We start from the raw sequence: 22,651 nt of genomic DNA, 5'->3' as shown, positions 1-22,651 counted from the left end.
AAAACATCTGTTGTTTTCCATGTAGTCTGTTGCACCATCTGTGCTTTGATGAAAATGGAAATTGATGATGATCTTTACGCTTTACGTTTCTCAATTAAATGCCTGCTTTGTTGTCACTTACGCCAAGTCTTAGCTCAATTCTCATTCCATTTTGTAAACCTAGCAGCGTCTGTGCCATATTTCTCATTTTGTGTTGCTATGACGCTTGCAGAAGTTACTCAATACTGAGCTACAATGATGTCTGTTTCCTTCGGCAGAGCTACAGGAGCAAGCAAATTCTGTGTTCGTTTGGGGCACGTTCAATAGTGGCATAAACAACAGGTAACAAAAGGTGTATTTCTTGTGACAATGCTTTTCATAGAAGATGTGCTTTCAAACTACTTTTAACTCATGCTGCTATGTTGATGGGCAGGTGCAGTTCACTTTATGAATCCTACTTTTGGGGTGATTGTGGGGGAGTTGCCACTGGCATGAATCAACATTCCTATGCCTCTTGGTCAGTGTTTTCTGTCTCCTTTTAGTTGCAGATCCGTATGAGAGTATAAGAACATATTATTGCTACCAGATAATGGTTACTCTTCTAGTTCTACTGTAGTACTATTAGTGCTGATGGTCCTGGATTCAATCCCCACTGGTTATATATTTATTGAGGGGTTACTAAACACTAAACTGTTATGCTGGGCATGATAGAAATGCAGACTGATGTCAGCTCTTAGGCAATTTAGGCTTAAACTTCTGACACTAATCTGATCTCTCATGACCTGCTACAAGTAACTTTTAACAGCCAGGAGATTTTGCAGGCAGTTAGAGCCCTGAGTCAGAAATAATTTTATTTTTGAAGTGTAATCACAGTGCAGGTTTGGAAAATAAAGCATAATGTGTCTGGTCATTATCTGTCTCACCCCTAAGGAACCAAATCATTGTACTATGCCTTACCTGTCTAATCAAAGGTCATCGACGTTCGGCCTTCTACAGCCTGTAACAGTGACAGAATTGAAGGACTGAAAGGAACCTCGAGAGGTCATTTAGTCTGGGCCCGTGCACCCATGGCAGGACTAAGTATTATCTAGACAAGTGCTTTTCAATCTGAGGGTTGTGGCCCAGAAGTGGATCACGAAACAGAAGGCACTGGGTTGTGGTGACTCTGGTCAGCACTGCTGACCGGGCTGTTAAAAGTCCTGTCAGCAGTGCTGCCCAGCTAAAGCAGGCTAGTCTCTACGTGTTCCGACATTGTGCTGCACCCTCGAAGCGCCCAGCAGCAGGCCTGTCTCCTAGGTGGCGGGATGAGGGGGAGGCACGGGGCACCATGTGCTACCCCTGCCCCGCGCACTGGCTCTGCGCTGGGTGCTGGTGGGGGACAGTGCCTGTGGGCGACAGCCACATGGAGTCGCTTGCATGCCTCTGCCTAGGAGCCAGACCTGCTGCTGGCTGCCTCCGGGGCACAGCGTGGTCCGTGGTGCCAGGACAGGAAGGAAGCCTTCGTCTTCAACCCTGCTGTGCCACTGACTGGGAGCCACCGTTGGTAACCCCGTGCGTCCGCCTGAGCCCCCCAAACTCAGAGCTCTCTTGCACCCCAACTCCTTATTCCTGGCCCCAACCCAGAGCCTTGACCCCCCTCCTGCACCCCAACCTCTTGCCCTAGCCCAGAGCCCCCTCCCACAGCCTGAATCCCTCATTCCTGGCCCTAACCCCCACACCCCAACTCTCTGCCCCAGCCCAGAGCCCCCCTCCCATCATAGTATAATTTCCAACTCGGGACCTTAGCGTCCAGGATATGGGTACTAGCCTAAAGTCCTCTAAGCTTAATTACCAGCTTAGATTCTGTAGCGCTGCCACCAATCAGGAATTTCAGGGCCTGATACCCTACGATCCCCCCAAACCCTTCCCTGGGGACCCCCAAGACCCAGATTCCTTGAGTCTCACAACAAAGGGGAATAAACCATTTCCCTTCCCCCTCCTTTCTTCCTCCCAGCTCTTTCCCTCCCTGGGTACACTAGGAGACCACCATGATTCAATTCCTTGAATCACTACACCAAGAGGAATGTTACCTTCCCCCTCCCTTCTTCCCCGGAGAGAGAGAGAGAGAGAAATGCAGAGAGCAGGTTTTTCTTTCCTCCTCCCTTTCCTTTCTCCCACCAATTCCCTGGTGAGTGCAGACTCCCTTCCCTGGAGTCTTACAAAAGATAACCAAAAAATTAATTAGATTCTAAAATAAAGAGGAAAACTTTAATAAAGAAGGAAAAACATAAAAATTGTCTCTGTAATCAAGATGGTAAATATACAGGGTTTTTATAGCTTATAGACAATAGAAAGAAGCTTTCTCCAGCAGAAACACAATTTAAGCTACTTCCAGCAAGTACACATCTGCAAATAAAGAAAAACAAGTTAAAAGACTATAACCGCCTTTTTACTTACTCACTATTCTGAATAGATAAGAGACTGTATCAAGGAGATTGGCAGAAACCTGGTTGCACCTCTAGTCCCGTCCAGGACCCAGAGAGAACAACGCACAAAAACAAAATCCACAAACAAAGGCTTCCCCCCATCTAGATTTGAAAGTATCTTGTTTCCTGATTGGTCCTCTGGTCAGGTGTTTGGGTCCCTGTTTGTTAACCCTTTACAGGTAAAAGAGACATTAACCCTTAACTATCTGTTTATGACACCCCCACACCTTGAATCCCTCATCCCCAGCTCTCTTGGATCAACTATTCGCCAGAAAAAAAGTTTGAAAATCACTGATCTAGGCCATCCCTCACAGCTGTCTGTCTAACCTGCTCTTAAAAATCTCCAGTGATGGAGATTCCACAACCTTCCTAGGCAATTTAGTCCAGTGCTTAACCACCCTGACAGGAAGGTTTTCCTAAGTCCAAGCTAAACCATGCTGAAATTTAAACCCATTGTTTCTTGACCTATTCTCATATGTTAAAGAGAACAATTTTTCTCCCTTTTCCTTGTAACAACCTTTTATCTACTTGAAAACTGTTATCACGTCCCTTCTCAGTCTTCTCTTCTCCAGACTAAACAAGCCCATTTTTTTTCAATCTTCCCTCATAGGTCATGTTTTCTAGACCTTGAATCATTTTTGTTGCTCTTCTCTGGACTTTTTTCAATTTGTCCACATCTTTCCTGAAATGTGGCACCCAGAATTGGACACAATACCCCTGCTCTACTCCATGCTGATTAAATGTCAACTGAAGAATTATTTCTCGGATCTTGCTTACAACACTCCTGCTAATGCATCTCAAAATTATGTTGACTCATATTTACCTTATGATCCACTATGATCCCCAGATCTCGTTCTTCAGTACTCCATCCTGGGCAGTCATTTCCCATTTTGTATGTGTTCAATTGATAGTGGAGCATTCTGGATTTGTCCTTACTGAATTTCATCCTGTCATGGGTTCCCTTGGGGGTGCCACCTGGAACTGGGGTTCCATTGTGGCTCAACAGCCTGGGCTCTCTCTTAGCACTGCACTGCTGTGACAGGGTATAGACCACTCCCACCAGCATTCACAGAGGCAAGGACACACCCAGCTGCAGTTGCATGCAGGCTTTGGACAGCCACTGCATGAACCAACAATAGAGAAGCTACAGCCAAAATAACCCCCAGCCTGGGACCCCAGAGTTGTACCATCCTGCCCCGATCAAAACATTGACCAGTATGAATTTATTACCCAGTTTGCCACTCCCTCAATGTGGAGAGGACCATGCATACTTGTGTTAACCAGGCTGAGATTTTTCCCAAGGCACTTTGGTCACAGGCACACCGGTTTAGATAAAATCCATCTTCTGTAGTTAATAAACTCGTTTTTTGCTTTAAGTGATTATAAATGATAGAACACAGACCAAAGCGGATTACCTAGTAAATAAACAGAACTGCAAACTAAGCCTAAAATTCTAGGAAGATTGGATATGAATTAGCAAATTCTCACCCTGGCTGACAATATAAGCAGGCTTGCAGATCCTTAAGGGACAAGTTGCACTTGTTTTAGAGCTTGGGATCTCGTACCCCATTCCAAGACTTTTTCTTTCAGAGCTTGTCTGTTGAGTTGTAGGGGAGTGAAGAACAACCGATGATGTCACTCTCTGCCTTATATAGCTTTTTCATATGGCAGGAACTCTGTTTCAAACTTGGTTTCCAGACCATTTTTTGGAAAAATTCAGATATCCAAAATGGAGTCCAGAGACATGTAATCTGGTCACACACCCTTGCAGAATCGTAGCAGCCATAATTTACAGGCTGGCCTTCCAGGAAGGCTAAACTATTCCACAGCCCATTGTCTTTGTTGATGAGCCAGTAGCCCTCTTTGGCTTTTTCATTGTTGTATCTGAAAGGCTGGCTGTGGATGTTTTCTAAAGTAAGCCCATTTGAAATATAGATACCTAGTCAATATTCATAACTTCAGATACAAAAATGATACATACATACAAATAGGATAATTGTATTCAGCAAATCATAATTTTCCCAATGACTCCTTACATGACCCATCTTGTACAAAATGCTTCATAATTATGCCATGATCATATCCTAATAATATTACTATGATGAATATGGAGTATAGTGTGTCACATCCTATTTACTTCAGACCATTTCTCCAGTTTGTCCAAATAACTTTGAATTGTAATCCTATCCTCCAAGTCACTTTCAACCCCTTGCAGCTTGGTATCGTCTGCAAACTTTATGAATGTGCTCTGTGCCATTATCTAAATCACTGATGAAGATATTGAACAGAACTGGACCCAGGACTGATACCTGTGGGACCCCACTCAATATGCCCTTCTAGCTTGACTGTGAACTACCTACTCTCTGTGAATGATTTTCCAACCAGTTATTCACCCACCTTATAGTAGCTCAATCTAGGTTGTATTTCCCTAGTTTGTTTACGAGGAGGTCATGCAAGTCAGAATCAAAAGCCTTATTAAACTTAAGATGCACCACATCTACCACTCCCCTCCCCCATCCACAAGGCTTGTTACCCTGTCAAAGAAAGCTATTAGGTTGGTTTGACATGATTTGTTCTTGGCAAATCCATGCTGACTGTTACTTATCGCTTTATTTTCTAGTATTCTGCAATTTGATTGCTTAATTATTTTCTCCATTATCTTCCCAAGTACTGATGTTAAGATGACTGGTCTGTAATTCCCCAGATTGTCCTTATTCCCATTTTTCTAGATTGGCACTATATTTGCCCCTTTTCCAGTCCTCTGGAATCTCTCCTGTCTTCCATGACTTTTCAAAGATAATCGCTTGTGGCTCAGATATCTCCTCAGTCAGCACCTTGTGTATTTTAGGATGTATTTCATCAGGCCCTGCCAACTTGAAGACATTCAACTTGTCTAAGTAATTTTTAACTTTTTCTTTCCCTATTTTAGCCTCTGATCCTACCTCATTTTCACTGGCATTTACTGTTCGACATCTGCATGAAGTCTGCGTATATAGAGACTACTAGGGCATGTGTGCTGAGATGCCATTTACAGTTGAGGGCAGTGCAATATTTATAATCAAGCTTTAACTCTGATTTTTCTTGCTCTCTTTGGCTTATTTATTTCTTGTTTGGATAACTGATTCATTGGGGATTTTAGTCAAAAAGTAAATGGCATCAACATATTCTACACTCTTTTGTCTAGCCTTTGTGAGAAGTAACTGTTCTGATTGCATGAAGGTTTGTTTAAAGTGACATACTCTGTCTTCTTCAGTGTTAGAAAAATACTCAAATATTTATAGTAAAAGATACTTGACTAGAAGTAGTACGTATGTGTAGGATAATTCTTATTTGATCTCTTTCAGCCCTGGGTCCAGCGTAATGATGGAACCAAAGAATAACCTAATGCCAGGCATAAGAGCACCCAGGTCCTTGCCATATAGCCTATCCTGGAAAAGCAGTAAGTGCAAAGGCAGGTGGTCTCCCCATTCTGTAAGCTGGGGCCTGGCCTACATGTTAGCTGAAAGTGGAACGGGATAACTTTTCTCTGTGTTTGTATTCTGTGTGTCAGCATTCTCCTACATAAACCGAAATGCTCTTATTCCTACCATCAGCAAGTGGAGATGGAGAGCTCTGTAACACAGTCCTCCCTAGAAGCAGGTGCATTTCTGTGGTGAGTGGAGTATCCTCTGTGTCCAGGTTTTATTTCACTGTAGGCGGTATTGTGGCAAAGGTTGTCTGGCTCCCTGTATTGTCCCCATTACTATGGCATCTGACATCTAAATGTTAGATTATTATTCACTGCTATTGGTTGAACAAAAGTCAAGGCTTACAAACAGGTCTGAGTTTGGCACAGTGGAGCTCAATACAGTTCTAGTTCTTCAGGTATAGCTGCTACGGGAGCAGGGCTCACTGAGGTGAGCAAATCTGCCAAATAAGCGCAGGACCCACCAAGGTAGAGGAGGAACTTTGTCACAATTTATACACATTAAATGTCATTTGCCATTTTGTTGCCCAATCACTTAGTTTTGTGAAAACTTTTTGAAGTGCTTCACAGTCTGCTTTGGTCTTAACTATCTTGAGTAGTTTAGTATCATCTGCAAACTTTGCCACCTCACTGTTTACCCCTTTCTCCAGATCATTTATGAATAAATTGAATAGGATTGGTCCTAGGACTGACCCCTGGGGAACACCACTAGTTACCCCTCTCCGTTCTGAGAATGTACCATTAATTCGTACCCTTTGTTCCCTGTCTTTTAGCCAGTTCTCAGTCCATGAAAGGACTTTCCCTTTTATCCCATGATAGCTTAATTTATGTAAGAGCCTTTGGTGAGGGACCTTGTCAAAGGCTTTTTGGAAATCTAAGTATACTATGTCCACTGGATCCCCCTTGTCAACATGTTTGTTGACCCCTTCAAAGAACTCTAATAGATTAGTAAGACACGATTTTCCTTTACAGAAACCATGTTGACTATTGCTCAACAGTTTGTTTTTCTATGTGTCTGACAATTTTATTCTTAACTATTGTTTCAACTAATTTGCCCGGTACCGATGTTAGACTTACCGGTCTGTAATTGCCAGGATCACTTCTAGAGCCCTTTTTAAATATTGGTGTTACATTAGCTAACTTCCAGTCATTGGGTACCGAAGCCGATTTAAGGGACAGGTTACAAATCTTAGATAATAGTTCCGCAACTTCATATTTGAGTTCTTTCAGAACTCTTGGGTGAATGCCATCGGGTCCTGGTGACTTGTTAATGTTGAGTTTATCAATTAATTCCAAAACCTCCTCTAGTGATACTTCAGTCTGTGACAGTTCCTCAGATTTGTCACCTACAAAAGCCAGTTCAGGTTTGGGAATCTCCCTGACATCCTCAGCCATGAAGACTGAAGCAAAGATCCATTTAGTTTCTCCACAATGACTTTATGGTCTTTAAGCTCTCCTTTTGTATTTCGATCGTCAAGGGGCCCCACTGGGTGTTTAGCAGGCTTCCTGCTTCTGATGTACTTAAAAAACATTTTGTTATTACCTTTTGAGTTTTTGGCTAGCCGTTCTTCAAACTCCTCTTTGGCTTTTCTTATTACGCTCTTGCACTTAAGCTGGCAGTGTTTGTGCTCCTTTCTATTTGCCTCACTAGGATTTGACTTCCACTTTTTAAAGGAAGTCTTTCTATCTCACTGCTTCTTTTACATGGTGGTTAAGCCACAGTGGCTCTTTTAGTTCTTTTACTGTGTTTCTTAATTTGGGGTATACATTGAAGTTGGGCCTCTATTATGGTGTCTTTAAAAAGGGCCCATGCAACTTGCAGGGATTTCACTTTAGTCACTGTACCTTTTAACTTTTGTTTAACTAACCCCCTCATTTTTGTAACCCCCTCGTTTTGTAACCTCCTGTTGATAGAATTCAAAGAGTGTGGTTTAGATCATGGCTGGTCAACAAGAAAAATGTAAGACCAGGGACTCCAGCCCCAGAGCACCCATGGAGGCAGCGCCTATGCCCACCTCAATGCACGGGGCCATGCAATGTTGCCAACTCCCATGATTTTTTGACAGTTCTCACAATATTTGATCAGTTTCTTCAAGTGGCAGTTCCTAGATGCAGGTCACTAGGAAAGAATCTCAGCTTTCATTTAAAAAAGGTAAGTCTATGGCCCTCATGGTTGCGGAGAAAAGCTTTAAAATGAGATCTGACCAAGACCCTAACATCTCAGAAACCAGGAGATGAATAACATATGCCCAATATTTTTCATATTTTTAAAAAGCTCATGATTTTTAAGCCAATCTCATGGGCCTGACTCCTGATTTTTGAACGTCGGGGTTGGCGATACTCTTCGATTATGCCACGATCTCTTGAGAAACACCAGCAGAACCAGTTGTCTGGTAAATGTGCTGAATTCTTTTGACATCTTCAACTCTTAAAGGAAGATGAAAGAATGGGGAGTTTCAATTTTAAACAACAACAACACAGGCCCTCATGCTGCCTCTCCCCTATGCCTGCCCATGGGGAGCCCTGAATCATGGTCATTTATCCAGAAGTGTGTGAAAATTATGCAGCAATGGCAGGTTGACAAGGTGTACCTGGCACTTTGTGGCCCCCTGCTTGAGGCCCTGAGGTCCTACTATATCACAACCCAAAAAGGAGCAGCAAAGGTGGGTCCTGCAGGTCTGCCTAGTAAGGCTGCAGAGAACCAGCCAATCAGAGCCCAGCAGACTCAGATAAAAAAAGGTGCAGAGGCAGGCTGCAGGTCAGTCCCTGGCTGGGGCCAGAGTGGTGAGGAGCAGGACTGTGCTCTGGCCAAAGTTGCTCAACATGCTGCATTTGCGAAACCTAGGAGCTCACAGCTCTAGGACTAAGTCAACGGATGGAGATAGAGAGACCAGGTGGGAAGAGGCCCAGCGAATGCAGCAACAACCAATTAAAGGAGGCTATACAGAGTTGCTGTTTATAGGGTTCATGGGATGGGATCTAGAGCAGTGGGCAGGCTGTTGTCCCCACTTGCACTAACAAAGTGGACTAAGCCCCAGGAAGGGGACAAGGCTTGTTCCGAAGAGCAGGATTCAAAGGGCCCAGAGATGGGATTGAAGCATCTAGAGAGGGGTGACAGTTGTTGAACTCTTTCCTACTTCAGAAGGTGTTCATCCATTTTTGACTGTGTGACTTGGCCAGAGGGCAGAGCCGCTGAAGGTGACAACCTACAGGGGGCGCCAGGAGCAGGAGGAAGTACTTCAGTACCAGATGCAGCAGCAGGAGTCAGTCAAGAGGTGATTGTCCCCCCATTACAGGCAGCAAGTGGTAAGGTTGTAAATGGGTTTCACTTACTACTATTTCAATATTATTGCCTAGAAGCCCCAGATGAGATTGAGGTCTTCTTGTTCCAGATGCTGCACAGACCCCAACTGATACTGACACCCTGTTGTTCTGGGCACTGCACAGTGACGAAATGAGAGACACGCACTTGTCTCTGTGCTGAAGATCTTACAATACAAATAGACAAGGAATGTTACCCATTTCACAGGTAATGAAACTGAGGCACAGGGAAATGAAGTGACTCTTTCAAGTCAGCAGCAAAACTGGGAATTGAAGCCAGATCTTCTGAGGTCTAGCCCATGCCTTAGCCACAACACTAGCCAACACCAGCCAACACCTATCAGCTGGGGCTCAGACTCCATTTGGAGGAGCAGGGTCTGAGTACCAACTCACTGTTACTGTGATGTTCTCAGTGCCCATGATGTCCTGCACAGTGACACCCACGCAGTCCAGGTGGGTGCAGGCTTGTTACAGTGTTGAGGGTCCCAGAGGAAAATTGGGAAGTTAACAACAACGTTTATTCAGGGAGATCCAGCCAGTGACCCCCTGAGGGGGATTGTGGTGGAAAGAACAGGTCAGACCCAGGACTGCATTGAGGCAATCCAGGGGCATCAGGCCCTGCCCCTGTACAATGGTCCCAAGGTTAGGTGGATTGGCATGGACCACCTGCTGGATGAGTGGAGACTCACCACCACACTTCTCCCCTGTTCAGATGACTGCTTCCATACTTTGTTTGAGCTGGGGTCTGTCCTGGAGGACACAGGTCTCGCTTCCCATTCATCCAATCAGTGGCTGTTTATGGGAGCCCCAGGCACATGCCTACTCCTGGGACGGACCAATTGCATCTACGCCAAGGCTTCCCCAGCAGCATCAATATCTCAGCCAATGAGACATTGAGAGAAATGTGACTTCATCAGAACAAAATCTCATTGGACAATCAGTGATCCTAGGAAGAGAACAATGTTATCCAACAACTTCTAAGAGCTGCTTCCAACTCGTCTGGTTGTCCTATTCCCAACAATAATCTACAGACCTGTCTGAGCTATGGTCAGATCCCCAGCAGATGTATGTCTGCTCTGCTCTGCTAAATTTGAATGAGCTACATCAACTTCCACCAGCCATGCAACAGACCCCTTGGGTCAGACTATCCGCACTCTTGAGATGTAGAGAACAAAAAAGATTCACCAAGTCCAACGAGGAATAGAAACATTTGCTTTATCCTCTCACCTAGATAATCCTGGTGATGTGACAGATTTCTCTTGGAATCTCTTCTAATCGTATCTTGATCCAGCTGGGCTTCGGCAAGACCCTGGGACACTGTAAACATGAAACTTTTGATAGCAGATTAAAATGTGTGAGCAAGGGAAACCCATATCTGTGGGGATATTAGTGCTGCTGTAAAGTGCATTTTCCTCCCAGTTACTACCCAAGACTGCTGATGTCCATTCCCTTATGCCAGCTGTGATCCTCCGCTACAGGCGCACTGTGCTCAACACAGGGATTCATTATTCTGGATATCAGCTTGGTACAATGTAGAGCTGTATTAGGGCTGCTCTATGTTACACTGAGCTGCCAGTGGCCCCAAGATGTGCAGTGCAGCTGCCACTGTTACACACGGGTGCGGAATGTGACTAGAGAGCTCAAAGGAGCATAGCAAAGCCGAGAGTGGAAAGGTTCAGCCTTCGCAGAGCAGTGCAGGGCTCTGACTGCTGTGCAGAGCAGAAAGTTGGCTACTTCTACGAGGAGCCTGCCTCGGTTTGTGTGTGGTTAGCTCGTTGCAAAGTTAAAAAGGAAAGGAATGCATTTGTCAGGCCCAAGCTCTCCTTGTGTTAATGTGGAAGAGGCAACTGTGGCAGTGCACTGTGCCTTGCCCACATTGCATTGTTCTCACTCCCTACATTCCCTCTCTGCTAGCAGGAGCCGCAGCCAATCCTTTGCACTGGTCCCAGCACACAGTTGAAAAAAGAAAAATGTTGTATGAATATTTTAACAGCCTTGAAATTGTTACCACAAACATGGCCTAGTTACTGATTTTGGGTGGTATTTTTCTGAGATTTCGAAGCACAAATCTTATGGAAAGCTAGCGGGAGTTATTCTAAAGACATCCCATCCCTTTGAGAATCCTGTCACCTTATCTCAGAGTTGGGTGAAAGTTACCTAGCACGGGCAAGTGCTCCATAATTAACATCACAGCTGAGCCTCCATTCTCAGCCCAATTTTGTGCCCTACTGCTAAAATCCACCAAAAACTAGTCAAAACAGCCTCATTCTTGGCAGGTGAAATCTGAGGCCGAGGTAGAAATGAACAGGAGACTTACATTTCCCAAGGTTCACCACGATGAAAGCTGTGGCCACTGCAATGCAAATCACCAGCAGGATACACAGGATCGCAATGGCCTTTCCTTGGGTGGAGCTGGAGAGGCAAAGAGTTGTGGGGAGCAACACTGGTTAGATCTCTCAATGCGGGATCATCCCCTTCTACATTCCCTTTTGGGAGAGACTGAACATAGTTCCCTACAAGAGAAGATGACTGGACAAAGGGAGGTGAGGGATTCACAGTAGGGTAAATACCTTGAGGTAGTTCTCAGCCTTGTCTGTGTTCCATTTTCCATGTTGGGAGTCCTTCTCGCTTTTGGCAATATGGGGAGGGAAGGTGAGTGTGACCCCCAAATTGAGAAGCCCCTGCCTTCAAGGGAGCATGAGAATCCTCTCAGGCTCTAATGGGAAGATATGGGCAGGCTCACAGGTGGTAGGGTGACCAGATGTCCTGATTTTATAGGGACAGACCCAATTTTTGTCTCTCTCTTATATAGGCTCCTATTATCCCCAACCCCATCCCGATTTTTCACACTTGCTGTCTGGTCACCCTACCCACAGGACCAGTTTCGTCCCTCGAATAGCAACACTAAAGACACTGGACTGACCCAGCGATGAGTTTGCCCCATGATAAGAAAGGAGTTTATATGAATGACTGAAATATCCAGACTTAACCAAGACGCTACTTGGGAGAGAGAAAGAAACAGTCCTGATTGTTGGCACCGACCAACTTCAAATTAGCGAAGCCAGGAATCGGACACAGGCCTCCTGACTCCCAGGGCAGCTCCTTAATCACAAGCCCACCCTTCCTCAGGCCAGCTCACCTTTACTGCGTTTCCCAGGTGTGCTGCTTACTCCCTGCACTGTCAGTTCCACCTGCTCAGAGTTGTCCCATTTGGGATAGGAGCTGTCCGGGTGCATGGCTGTGGATATCTCTGTTCTGCTCCTTGCCGTCAGTGCAGTTGATATGGATATGAGCCGTCATCATGACTTTCCAGGGCAATGGACACCCTTGGTCACATTTCCCATTCTCACAATTACCGACTCCGCTAATGCAGGGTTTTGTCCTCCCCTGTGCATCCACAGGGCAGAGTCTAGGGAAGGCAGGTTGTGTAATTGAATGTGGTCTATGGGGGTTTCAGGAGCGGGTCACTTGATCCTGCAAACAATTGCCCTGTTCACCATTATGGAAGTGATGTGCAAAGCAACCGCAGCTCACCCAGCGGGGATGTCACCGTGGGAAGAGCTGATTGGAAGTCAAAGGAGAGAAAACTCAGTGTCGTCCTGGGGCAGGCTGCTGTTTACAACTGTTATGGCTCCCCCGGCTAGCCAGTCATGCTCAGGAACCCAGTCCGACAGTGTCATGCAGGGATCGACAAGGATCTGTGCTGATTTCTCTCTCATGAGAGCAGGATTGGGGCCTCAGGTGGTGGAAAGAGTCCTGGACCCGTGTCACTCTTGCTAGGTGTAGCTGAGAAACACCTTTGGGGGCAGCTCCTCAGATGGTGGGAATGGTCAGAGCTGAAATCAGTGTCAATTCACAGCAGCTGAGGATCGACCACTGCTTTCCTTTGGTCTTTTTGCAGAGCGATCTGAGCTGCAAAGGGTTGGGGGGTTCCCAAACCCAAATGCCTTAAAGTGCAGCCCTGCTAGCAAAAGAGCATCCAGTAACTCGTGCAGATTGTCTAGCTGCAGTAAAACAACAAACAGGAAACCATCCCCATCAGTAAGTGTAATTCACAGCTGCTTGGATGCAAACCCTGCTAGTGTTGGGGAAGAGGAGAGAGAGATTTAGGAGCTAAACTGTCCAGGTGAGGTTTTTCATGGCCCTGGGACAGACTGAATGGCACCCCCAGACCCCGTTGTCCTAATTCCCTCCCCTCACACACACTTCCCTTTTGATCTGGAGGATATTTTCCGACCCTAGACATGTGAGGCATTCGCTACAGGAGCAGGTCACTGGAAGGAGGGTGGTGATGGGAAAGCGGGGACCGGGCGGGGGTGGGGGTCAGGGGGCATTCCTTCCAATTAAGGTGAAAGAGAAAGACACCAGGAGCCTTTTACCAAAAGGAGAAAGAAGTGGGGGAAAGAAACACGCTTGGTGTTTAGACTTTAAGGAGTGAAACTCTCTGATCTCGCTTCCAGTCTGGGTGGGAAGTGAAGTTCTGCACTGAAAGAAGAGCAAATGCAAAAGAGAGTCCCCTTTAATAAGACAAGATGCCCCCAGTAAACCAAGTGATGAATACAAGCCCCATCTTCCTCTTGAATCTAAGAGATGTCCTTGGAATGAGGCAGGGCCACCCAGAGGTGGGGCAAGTGGGGCAATTTGCCCTGGGTCCTGCAGGGGCCCCCACAAGAGTGTAGTATTCTATAGTATTGCAACATTTTTATGGAAGGGGCCCCTGAAATTGCTTAGCCCCAGGCCCCCTGGATTCTCTGGGCAGCCGGAAAGAGGTTAAAGAGCTTTCAACAGCCATTGCTGAGCAGAGTGGAAAACAACACAAATTACGGGCTGTGTACTTGGTAGTCCATTCACCCGATGATGACAAATCTGTGCAGATCATCTATTGCTGGTCTCATGGTGTGCCCTCTGATGACTGTGCAAGCCAATTCTAGAGGTGCATATTTTGCTGCAGATGGTGCATGGGAAGTTTGCGGTCAGTGGATTGTGCACTGCTGATGCTCTGTGACGTCGTTCGTGTGCCTCTTGTAGACGCCGGCAGCGGCCTTCCTCAAAGGCGATGCAGGTATTTCTGACTGTTGCATGACACTGAGGACGCCACCAGCGACAGAACACAGTGTCCCTAGGTTTGATACTGCTGTACTGCAGATTGGCTTTGATGGAGTCCTTGTAATGTTTCTGTGGATGACCTATATGCCAGATGCCCTGGGAGAGCTCACCATACAGAAGCTGACGGGGGATTCTGTTGGCATCCCTGTGGCTGACATGACCGGTCCAACGTAGCTGCGACTTCATGATCATCATTTCGATGCTTATCATCTGGGCTCTCTCGAGAACCTCGAGATTGGGCACTTTGTCTTGCCGCAGGTCTTCATGATGTAGTGGACGCAGCGCATGTGGAATACTTTGAGCTGCTTGATGTGGCACCGATATACTGTCCCTGTTTCGCACCTGTACAAAAGATGAGAGAACAGCTCTGTACACAAGCAGTTTATACGCCTTTTTCATGACAGCATGACAGGCGAAGTTTTGTCTGATGGAGCCACATCAGCCCCCTTCAACATCACCAACGGTGTGAAACAAGTATGTGTACGTGCTGTGTAAACATGTGTAAAAGCCACCAAAATAAAATAAAAAAACGGGGAAAGGAGGGCAGCCAAATATTTTCTTTGCTTGGGGCAGCAAAAAACGTAGAGCTAGCCCTGCAGAGAGGCCAGAAAAGCAGCCCAGGGAGCTGGAGGCAGAGCAGCAGCCAGGCTGAGGCAGAGTGGTGGAGCTGGGGCTGGAGCAGTCTGGAGCCAGGTGTGGTGTGCAGCTGGGGAGAGCAAGGGGGGACCCTGGGCAGTTTGCCCTACACAGGGAGATGCCTCAGCCAAGAGGCTCTGCAGGCCAGACTTGTAGGGGGATTGTAACCCTGACAGGTTGGGGGGTTGGAGACAGGGCAGGGAGTTTGGCAGGGGCTGGCTGTGAGCACGGGGTGCAGAGCTGGCTGCAGGCGGGAGGGGGGCTGATGCGGGCAGGGCAGGGGGTGCAGCAGAGGCAGCTGGAGCCCCGGCCCTTTAAATTGCCCCCACGCCTCCCGCTATCCCAGGGCTCTGGGGGCTATTTAAAGGGCCCGGGGCTCCCCTGCTTTTACCCTGCCTCGGACCTCTTAAATAGCTGTGGGAGCTCTGGGGAATGCATGGGGGCGGTGGGTCTCCGGTGGCTATTTAAAGGACAGGGTGGCAGAGGCAGCTGGAGCCCCGGCCCTTTAAATAGCCCCCGGAGCCCCCCACTATCCCAGGGCTCTGGGGGCTATTTAAAGAGCCTGGAGCTCCAGCTGGGAGAGTGGGGCTGCAGGGTAGGACTTGCCACACTCCAGCCGGAGCTCCAGCCAGGAGAGCAGGGCTTGCCGTACTCCGGCTGGAGCTCCAGCCAGGAGAGCGGGGCTTGCCGCGCTCTGGCCAGAGCTCCAGCTGGGAGAATGGGACTTGCGGCGCTCCGACTGGAGCTCCAGCCGGGAGAGCGGGGCTGCGAGGCAGCTTTCCGTGCTCTGACCGGAGCTCAAGCCGGGAGAGCGGGGCTGCGGGGCAGTCGCGCTCCAGCAGGCGCTTTGGTCAGGGGAGTGGGGCCATGGAAGACCCCAGAGCATACCTCAGCCAGGGTAAGTAAAAAAAATTTAAAAAGGCGCCTAGGGCACGGGGCCCTCTTAGCCGTGGGGCCCGATTCACGGGAATCGGCTGAATCGACCTAAAGCCGGCCCTGGTTGGGGGTGATGCTGGGAAGAAGAAAGGGTTCTGCCACCTAGAGCCTGAGGCTGCTGCCGGGCTCAGGATGTTGGGCTCTGCTGAATGGCTAAGTAGGTACTGAGCAAAACCAGTGGGGAATATCAGTGAAACATTTTTGTCAAAACGCTGATCTCCGTGAACACCTCATGGGAAAGGGTTCTTTGGGCTTTGACACACACGGCAACTTGGAAAATCTGAGTCCCATCCTTTTGGCTCTTGAAACCAGAAAATCCAGTTTTCTGGTTCAAAATCAGGGCCAGCTCCAAACACCAGCCAACCAAGCATGTGCTTGGAGCAGCATCTTGGGGCGGGGCAGTGCTCGGGTTTTTTTTGTTTTTTCGGCAGTGCGTCGCTTGGAGGGGCAGGGGCTTCGGGCTGTGCAGCGCTCGGGGGGGGGGCTTGTGCTGCACGGTGCTCGGGGGAGGCGGGAGCTTAGTGCGGCACTCTAGGGGGGTGGAGTCTTTGGGAGGTGTGGCGCTCGGATGGGAGGCGGGGGCTTCAGGTGGCACAGTGGTGGGACGGTGGGGTGGCACTCTTCTCTTTTGTTCGGGGGCTTGTTCAAAATGACTGTTTGAAACTAATCCATAGTTAAACAAAATAGTCAAACAAAACATTTTCACTTGAACCAAATTGGGAGAGGGTTGATAAACCTGGTGGATTTTTTGTTTTTGTTTGGCTTTTATTTTGTCCTGCTTTGGGACAGGAAACTCACGTTTCCTCAGGGTAGGAATTGGCTGTGATGAGAATCTGGCCCCACGGCTGTACTGAGAACTCTAGACATCAGTGTCTGTACTGAGCACTGTAGGACTGATGGCATCAGCTCTGCGTGAGACCCATTTATAGCAGTGGAACCATATTGGCCCCATTGTGTAAGGTCAGGGTGATTGTGGGAAGTTCTCTGGTCTTCCAAGCTAGGGCTGTAGGAGCCAACGCTTCTCAGCTTGTCAAGCTGTTTGGCTTTAAAAGGCTTCTCCATTCAGTGCATGGAAGGAACTTTGGGGAAGATGAGCTTGTGCCCTGGGGAATGAAGGCTGTCCAGCTGGCTGGAGTGAGGTGCGTCCAGCGCAGGAGAGCAAAGACCCTGGACACACTTCAGTCTGACCTGAGTCTGGCTAAAATCTGCTCCACTAAGGAGCATCTCCAATTAAATGTGGCCTCTGACCCCTTGTAATTCTGGGCCTCTGGCTAACAGAACTGAGCCCTGATCCATGTAGACAACTATGTTTCACTCCTAGACAAGCTACCCTGCTTCTCCTCTTCCTTCCAAGTCCTGTAACGTGTCATCTCTGCTTGCTTGCAGGGACATCAATGACCTTCAGTCTCAAGAAGGAAGTGAAAGAGACCCCAAGATCCTGGCAGTGTCCCCCCTGCCAGGAGAACTGAGAAGCAGATGAGTATCCATGAAGAAACTCTTGTCTCGGTCACTGGCATGTGGCACCTATGGCTTACAGGACTTGACTGAGGCTGTGGTACTATAGTGTAGGTGTAATCCACCCCCTCAAGGATGTAGCTAGGTCAGTGGAAGAGGTCTTTCATTGACCTGCCAGTGTCTATACCAGGGCTTAAATTGGCTTAACTACATCTCTCGAGGGATGAATGTTTCACATTCCGAAGGGACATTGTGAGGTCGGTGTAAGTTTTAGTGTAGACCAGGCCTTAGAGCGTGAAACCACACACCATGCTGCCTTTAGCGTTACCTGTCACTACTATACCTTGTCTACACATGGAAGCTGACTGGCGTTCCGTGATCCTTCTCTGAGTACTTCAGAATCTGTGACTTCAATTCCAGAATAATTCATGTGCTTCATAAGTGAAGAAATCCTGGAATACAATGATGCTTGTTCTGAAATAGCCCCCACCTTATTGGGCCACTATCTCAGAATAGCTACTCTGGTCAACTCCCCCTGTAGATAACTCCGTTTAGACCACTGTGGGCTTTTGTTTTAAATAGGATTAAAGGTTTGGTGTTTGTGGTGGCTAGTGTTTCACTCGACCAGTTTAACACATGCTAGAGTACGACTGCTTTGTCTTGACTCGTTTATTAAATTAAGCTGTATAATGCAACACTTACCAGCTTTAAATTCTAAACATGGTGTCCAGTGGGCAGGGGTCTGAGGGGGTGTGGTTAACATGTCAAATCCTACTATGGCCAAAGTATGCTGTAGCTGGCAAGGCTGTGTGTGCACTTGGGGGACACTGGCAGGCTTACCCCTGCTGAGCTCCTTTGCCCCACTGAGCTCCCACAGCTTCAATATTGTTGGAATTTGACATCAGGGCTCTGGGGCTGCAGATTTAATATGGTGGCACTTTGTTCCAGGAGCTGAGGTTTCTCCTGTGCCTGTTGGCTTATCCAAAGCAGTGGGAATCTCTTCCCTGAAACCCCATAGCATGGACAAGGCCAGATCCCCTGCTACTCAAATCAGTGAGAGCAACCGCTGGCTCCTCCGGGACAGGACTGAGCCTTCCTGCTGGATCTTGCATAAGTAGTTAACGCATTTCAAGGGACCATTCATGGTGAAGTGGCCTGTTAACATCCCTCCAATCATAAGGGGGAAGGCAGCTGTCGGGTAGGGAGAGTTGTTAGTGGATTATAGCTCCAGTCTCTCTCTCCAGTCCATGATTTTTGGTGTCTAGCAGAGTTAGGAATTTCAGCTTTCAGGCTCATCTTTTGCAGGGATTGCGCAGGCTTCATCTGAGGACAAGGACTGAGAGGCTGGATACCGAGGACTTGTCCACGGCTTGTGTAGTCACAGAATAGCGCTGGGAGAGCGCTCTCCCAATGCTCTAAAAAAACCCACCTCCCTAAGGGGTGTGGCTACCAGTGCTGGTGCATAAGCTGTACTAGCATGTTACGGTGCTGACCCATGCAGTGCCTGGAGGGAGGAATGGGGAGGGGAGAAGTGTTTTTTCACAATCCAAGCAAGAAAGTTGCAGTGCTGTGAAGTGCCAGTGTAGACCAGCCCAGAGTGTTCTTAGCTTATTTTCCTGCGAGTTCATTTGACAGCCTCATGACTGGCTGGCTGGCTTCACCCACGTTGTTGGTGGTGGTGTTTAATGCCTATCAGATCCTGCGCACATCTAGGACCCATGGATCTTGAAAGTGGAGCTGTGGGGGGGTGGGGTTTGCAACTGTTTGGGCAGGGTGCGGTGCTGCTTTGAGTTGGTGTCCTGGTCTGTGGGGAGCTTGCTTCTGATGATCTTGGAGAGGCTGGGGAGTGAAGATGAGAAAAGTGAGTTCAGGAAAAATCTTTCCTGGCGAGGTCCCCACTGAGTGTGAGTCTAACTACAACCCATAGAATTGCAGGAGTGGAAGAGACCTCAAGGTCCTCTAGTGCAGTCCCTTGCATTCAAGGCAGGAGTAAGTATTATCTAGACTAGGGGTGGCCAGACTGAGCCAGAAAAGGAGCCAGAATTTACCAATGTACATTGCCAAAGAGCCACGGTAATAATCTCTAAGGTGCCACAAGTACTCCTGTTCTTTTTGTGGATACAGACTAACATGGCTGCTACTCTGAAACCAGTAATAAATCAGCAGCCCCGCTGATCAGGGCCTCCCCCTCCTTCCACACACTTCCCAATGAGCTGTTTAGTGGCATGCAGGAGGCTCTCGGGGTTGGGGGGAGGAGCAAGGGGCTTGGAAGGAGTGAAGTAGGAGCAGCAGGGCTGGCTCCAGGCACCGGAGAAGGAAGCAGTTACCTGCCGTGGCCAATAGAAAGGGGCGGCATGTCTGGGGACTTAGGCAATTCAGCAGGGACCTTTCGCTCCCTCTCCTCGAATTCGGCGGCAGCTCAATCAGGTGTTGGTGTGTGTTTCTTTGCCACATGGGGTGGCAAAAAATGCTGGCGCCAGCCCTGTGTGGCAGAGCCAGCTGTTGAGCAGTGAGCACCTCCCGGCACATTGGAAAGTTGGTGCCTGTAGCTCAGCCCCAGAGTTGGTGCCTATACAAGGAACCGCATATTAACTTCTGAAGAGCCGCATGTGGCTTTGAAGCCACAGATTGGCCACCTCTGATGTAGACCATCCCTGACAGGTATTTGTCTAACTTGCTTTTAAGAATGTCCAATGATGGGGAGTCCACAACCTCACTGGACAATTTATTCCCATGCTTAACTGCCCTGACAGGAAGTTCTCTCCGTATGGCTAACCTAAATCTCCCTTACTGCTATTTCAGCCCATTGCTTCTTATCCTAGAATATCAGGGCTGGAAGGGACCTCAGGAGGTATCTAGTCCAACCTCCTGCTCAAAGCAGGACCGATTCCCAACTAAATCATCCCAGCCAGAGCTTTGAGAAGCTCGACCTTAAAAACCTCTAAGGAAGGAGATTCCACCACCTCCCTACGTAACCCATTCCAGTGCTTCACCACCCTCCTAGTGAAAGTTTTTTCCCCAGTATCCAACCTAAACCTCCCCCACTGCAACTTGAGACCATTACTCCTTGTTCTGTCATCTGGTACCACTGAGAACAGTCTAGATGCATCCTTTTTGGAACCCTCTTTCAGGTAGTTGAAAGCAGCTATCAAATCCCCCCTCACTCTTCTCCTCTGCAGACTAAATAATCCCAGTTCCCTCAGCCTCTCCCCATAAGTCATGTGCTCCAGCCCCCTAATAATTTTTGTTGCCATCTGCTAGATTCTTTCCAATTTTTCCACATCCTTTTTGTAGTGTGGGGCCCAAAACTGGACACAGTACTCCAGATGAGGCCTCACCAATGCCGAATAGAGGTGAATGATCACATCCCTCGATTTGCTGGCAATGCCTCTACTTATACAGCCCAAAATGCTGTTAGCCTTCCTGGCAATAAGGGCATGCTGGCTCCTGTCCAGCTTCTTGTCCACTAACCTCTAGGTCCTTTTCTGCAGAACTGCTGCCTAGCCATTCAGTCTCAGTCTGTAACAGTGTATGGGATTCTTCCATCTTAAGTGCAGGATTCTGTGCGCTTGTCCTTGTTGAACCTCATCAGATTTCTTCTGGTCCAATCCTCTAATTTGTTTAGGTCCCTCTATATCCTATCCCTCCCTCCAGTGTATCTACCACTCCTCCCAGTTGAATGTCGTCTGCAAACTTGCTGAGGGTGCAGTCCTGCAGATCATTAATGAAGATATTGAACAAAACCAGCACCAGGACTGACCCTTGGGGCACTCCGCTTGATACCAGCTGCCAACTGGACATGGAGCCATTGAGCCTGACAATCTAGCCTGCTTTCTAGCCACCTTATGGCAAGAATACTGTGGGAGACTGTATCAGAAGCTTTGCTAAAGTCAAGGAATAACAGATTACTACTTTCTCCTCATTCAGAGAGCCAGTTCCCTCTTCATAGAAGGCAATTAGGTTAGTCAGGCATGACTTGCCCTTGGTGAATCCATGCTGACTGTTCCATACTTCAGAATTTTTCCAGGGACTGAGGTGAGGCTGATTGGCCTGTAATTCCACAGATCCTCCTCCTGCCCTTATCTTAAAGATGAGCACTACATTAGTCTTTTTCCAGTCATCCGGGACCTCCCTCGATCGCCATGAGTTTTCAAAGATAATGGCCAATGGCTCTGCAATCACATCTGTCAACTCCTATAGCACCCTCGGATGCAGCACATCCGGTCCCAGGGACTTGTGCTCGTCCAGCTTTTCTAAATAGTCTCAAACCACTTCTTTCTGCACAGAGGACTGGTCACCTCCTTCCCTTACCGTGCTGCCCAGTGCAGTAGTCTGGGAGCTGACCTTGTTCATGAAGATGGGCAAAAAAACCATTAAGTACATCAGCTGCTTTTCCCCTATGACTGGAGGGGTTTTAACAAGTCACTTCACCTTCCATGGTTCCTTCGTGTCAGTGTTTAGAATATGTGCTGGCGAATCTGCTCCACCTTCTCTTTAGCTGTGATGCTCTGAGTTCCTTTCCCAGCCCTGAAGATCAGCTCTTCATGGCTCCAAAGCTTGCATCTCCAACTGGCTTTGATCCAATAAAAGATCTGGCCTCCCTTACCCTGCCTCTCTCCTCCTGGGATGGGCGCTGCTGCACCAACACTGCAAACATCTCATGAGTTGTCAGCAGTGTGGGCAGGAAGCCTCTTGCAAGTCTATATCCTGCTCCAACCCTCTGTGCCAGGCCCCTGCCTGTCAATTACAAGCTTAATTGTTGTGCAGGTATAAAACCTCTCTGGGCTGTTACTGAGGGCCTGAGCACGTACCATACAGGGTGTTGGCAGTGCTCCCAAATCCCAAGAGAGAACCCCTTCCAACAGACCGGCTAGCACCCTGGGCATTGTGATTCCTCTGCATGCCCATGCCCCATATAACCCGGGAGGGCAGCAAGAGCAGGGCTAGCACAGTGATCACCCATAAGAATGGCCATACTGGGTCAGACCATTGGTCCGTCTAGTCCAGTATCTGGTCTTCTGACAGTGGCCAGCACCAGCTGCTTCAGAGGGAGTGAACAGAACAGGTCAACTTCCAAGTGGTCCACTCCCAGCTTCTAGCAGTTAGAGGCTTAGGACACCCAGAGCATGGAGTTCCATCTTCCTTCTGAAACAGGAGAACTCTGGAACGGGATCTGTTCCAAGTAAGTGGTCTGGGGGAAAGAGCAGGGCCAATGGCCTCCTGTTCATGTGATCTGAGAGTGTAGAGTTTTAGTGTGTTCAAATTGGTCCAGAAGCCTTTCATTGTG

General features: G+C 47.9%; 1 protein-coding gene across 10 annotated transcripts in view; it reads left to right on the top strand.

Moving 5' to 3' along the window:
* LOC127041851 (gametocyte-specific factor 1-like) overlaps positions 1-18,065 on the top strand; it is a 77,282-nt gene extending 59,217 nt beyond the window's left edge. For 6 of the 10 annotated variants that reach the window (XM_050935651.1, XM_050935653.1, XM_050935652.1 and 3 more), the window contains 3 exons: positions 258-321; positions 5,789-5,883; positions 17,296-18,014. In XM_050935651.1, the coding sequence (XP_050791608.1) occupies positions 258-321; positions 5,789-5,883; positions 17,296-17,378 (242 nt within the window). In that variant the 3' untranslated portion in view covers positions 17,379-18,014. Of the gene's footprint in view, positions 1-257; positions 322-5,788; positions 5,884-9,052; positions 9,217-9,302; positions 9,440-17,295 lie in introns of all 10 variants that reach the window. The other 4 variants (XR_007771730.1, XR_007771728.1, XR_007771729.1 and 1 more) reach the window with 4 other exon arrangements.
* The last annotated feature ends 4,586 nt before the right edge of the window (positions 18,066-22,651 follow it).

Source organism: Gopherus flavomarginatus (assembly GCF_025201925.1).
Source record: "Gopherus flavomarginatus isolate rGopFla2 chromosome 13 unlocalized genomic scaffold, rGopFla2.mat.asm SUPER_13_unloc_5, whole genome shotgun sequence".
Classification (NCBI taxonomy): Eukaryota; Metazoa; Chordata; order Testudines; family Testudinidae; genus Gopherus; species Gopherus flavomarginatus.
This window is presented reverse-complemented; position numbering and strand designations above follow the sequence as displayed.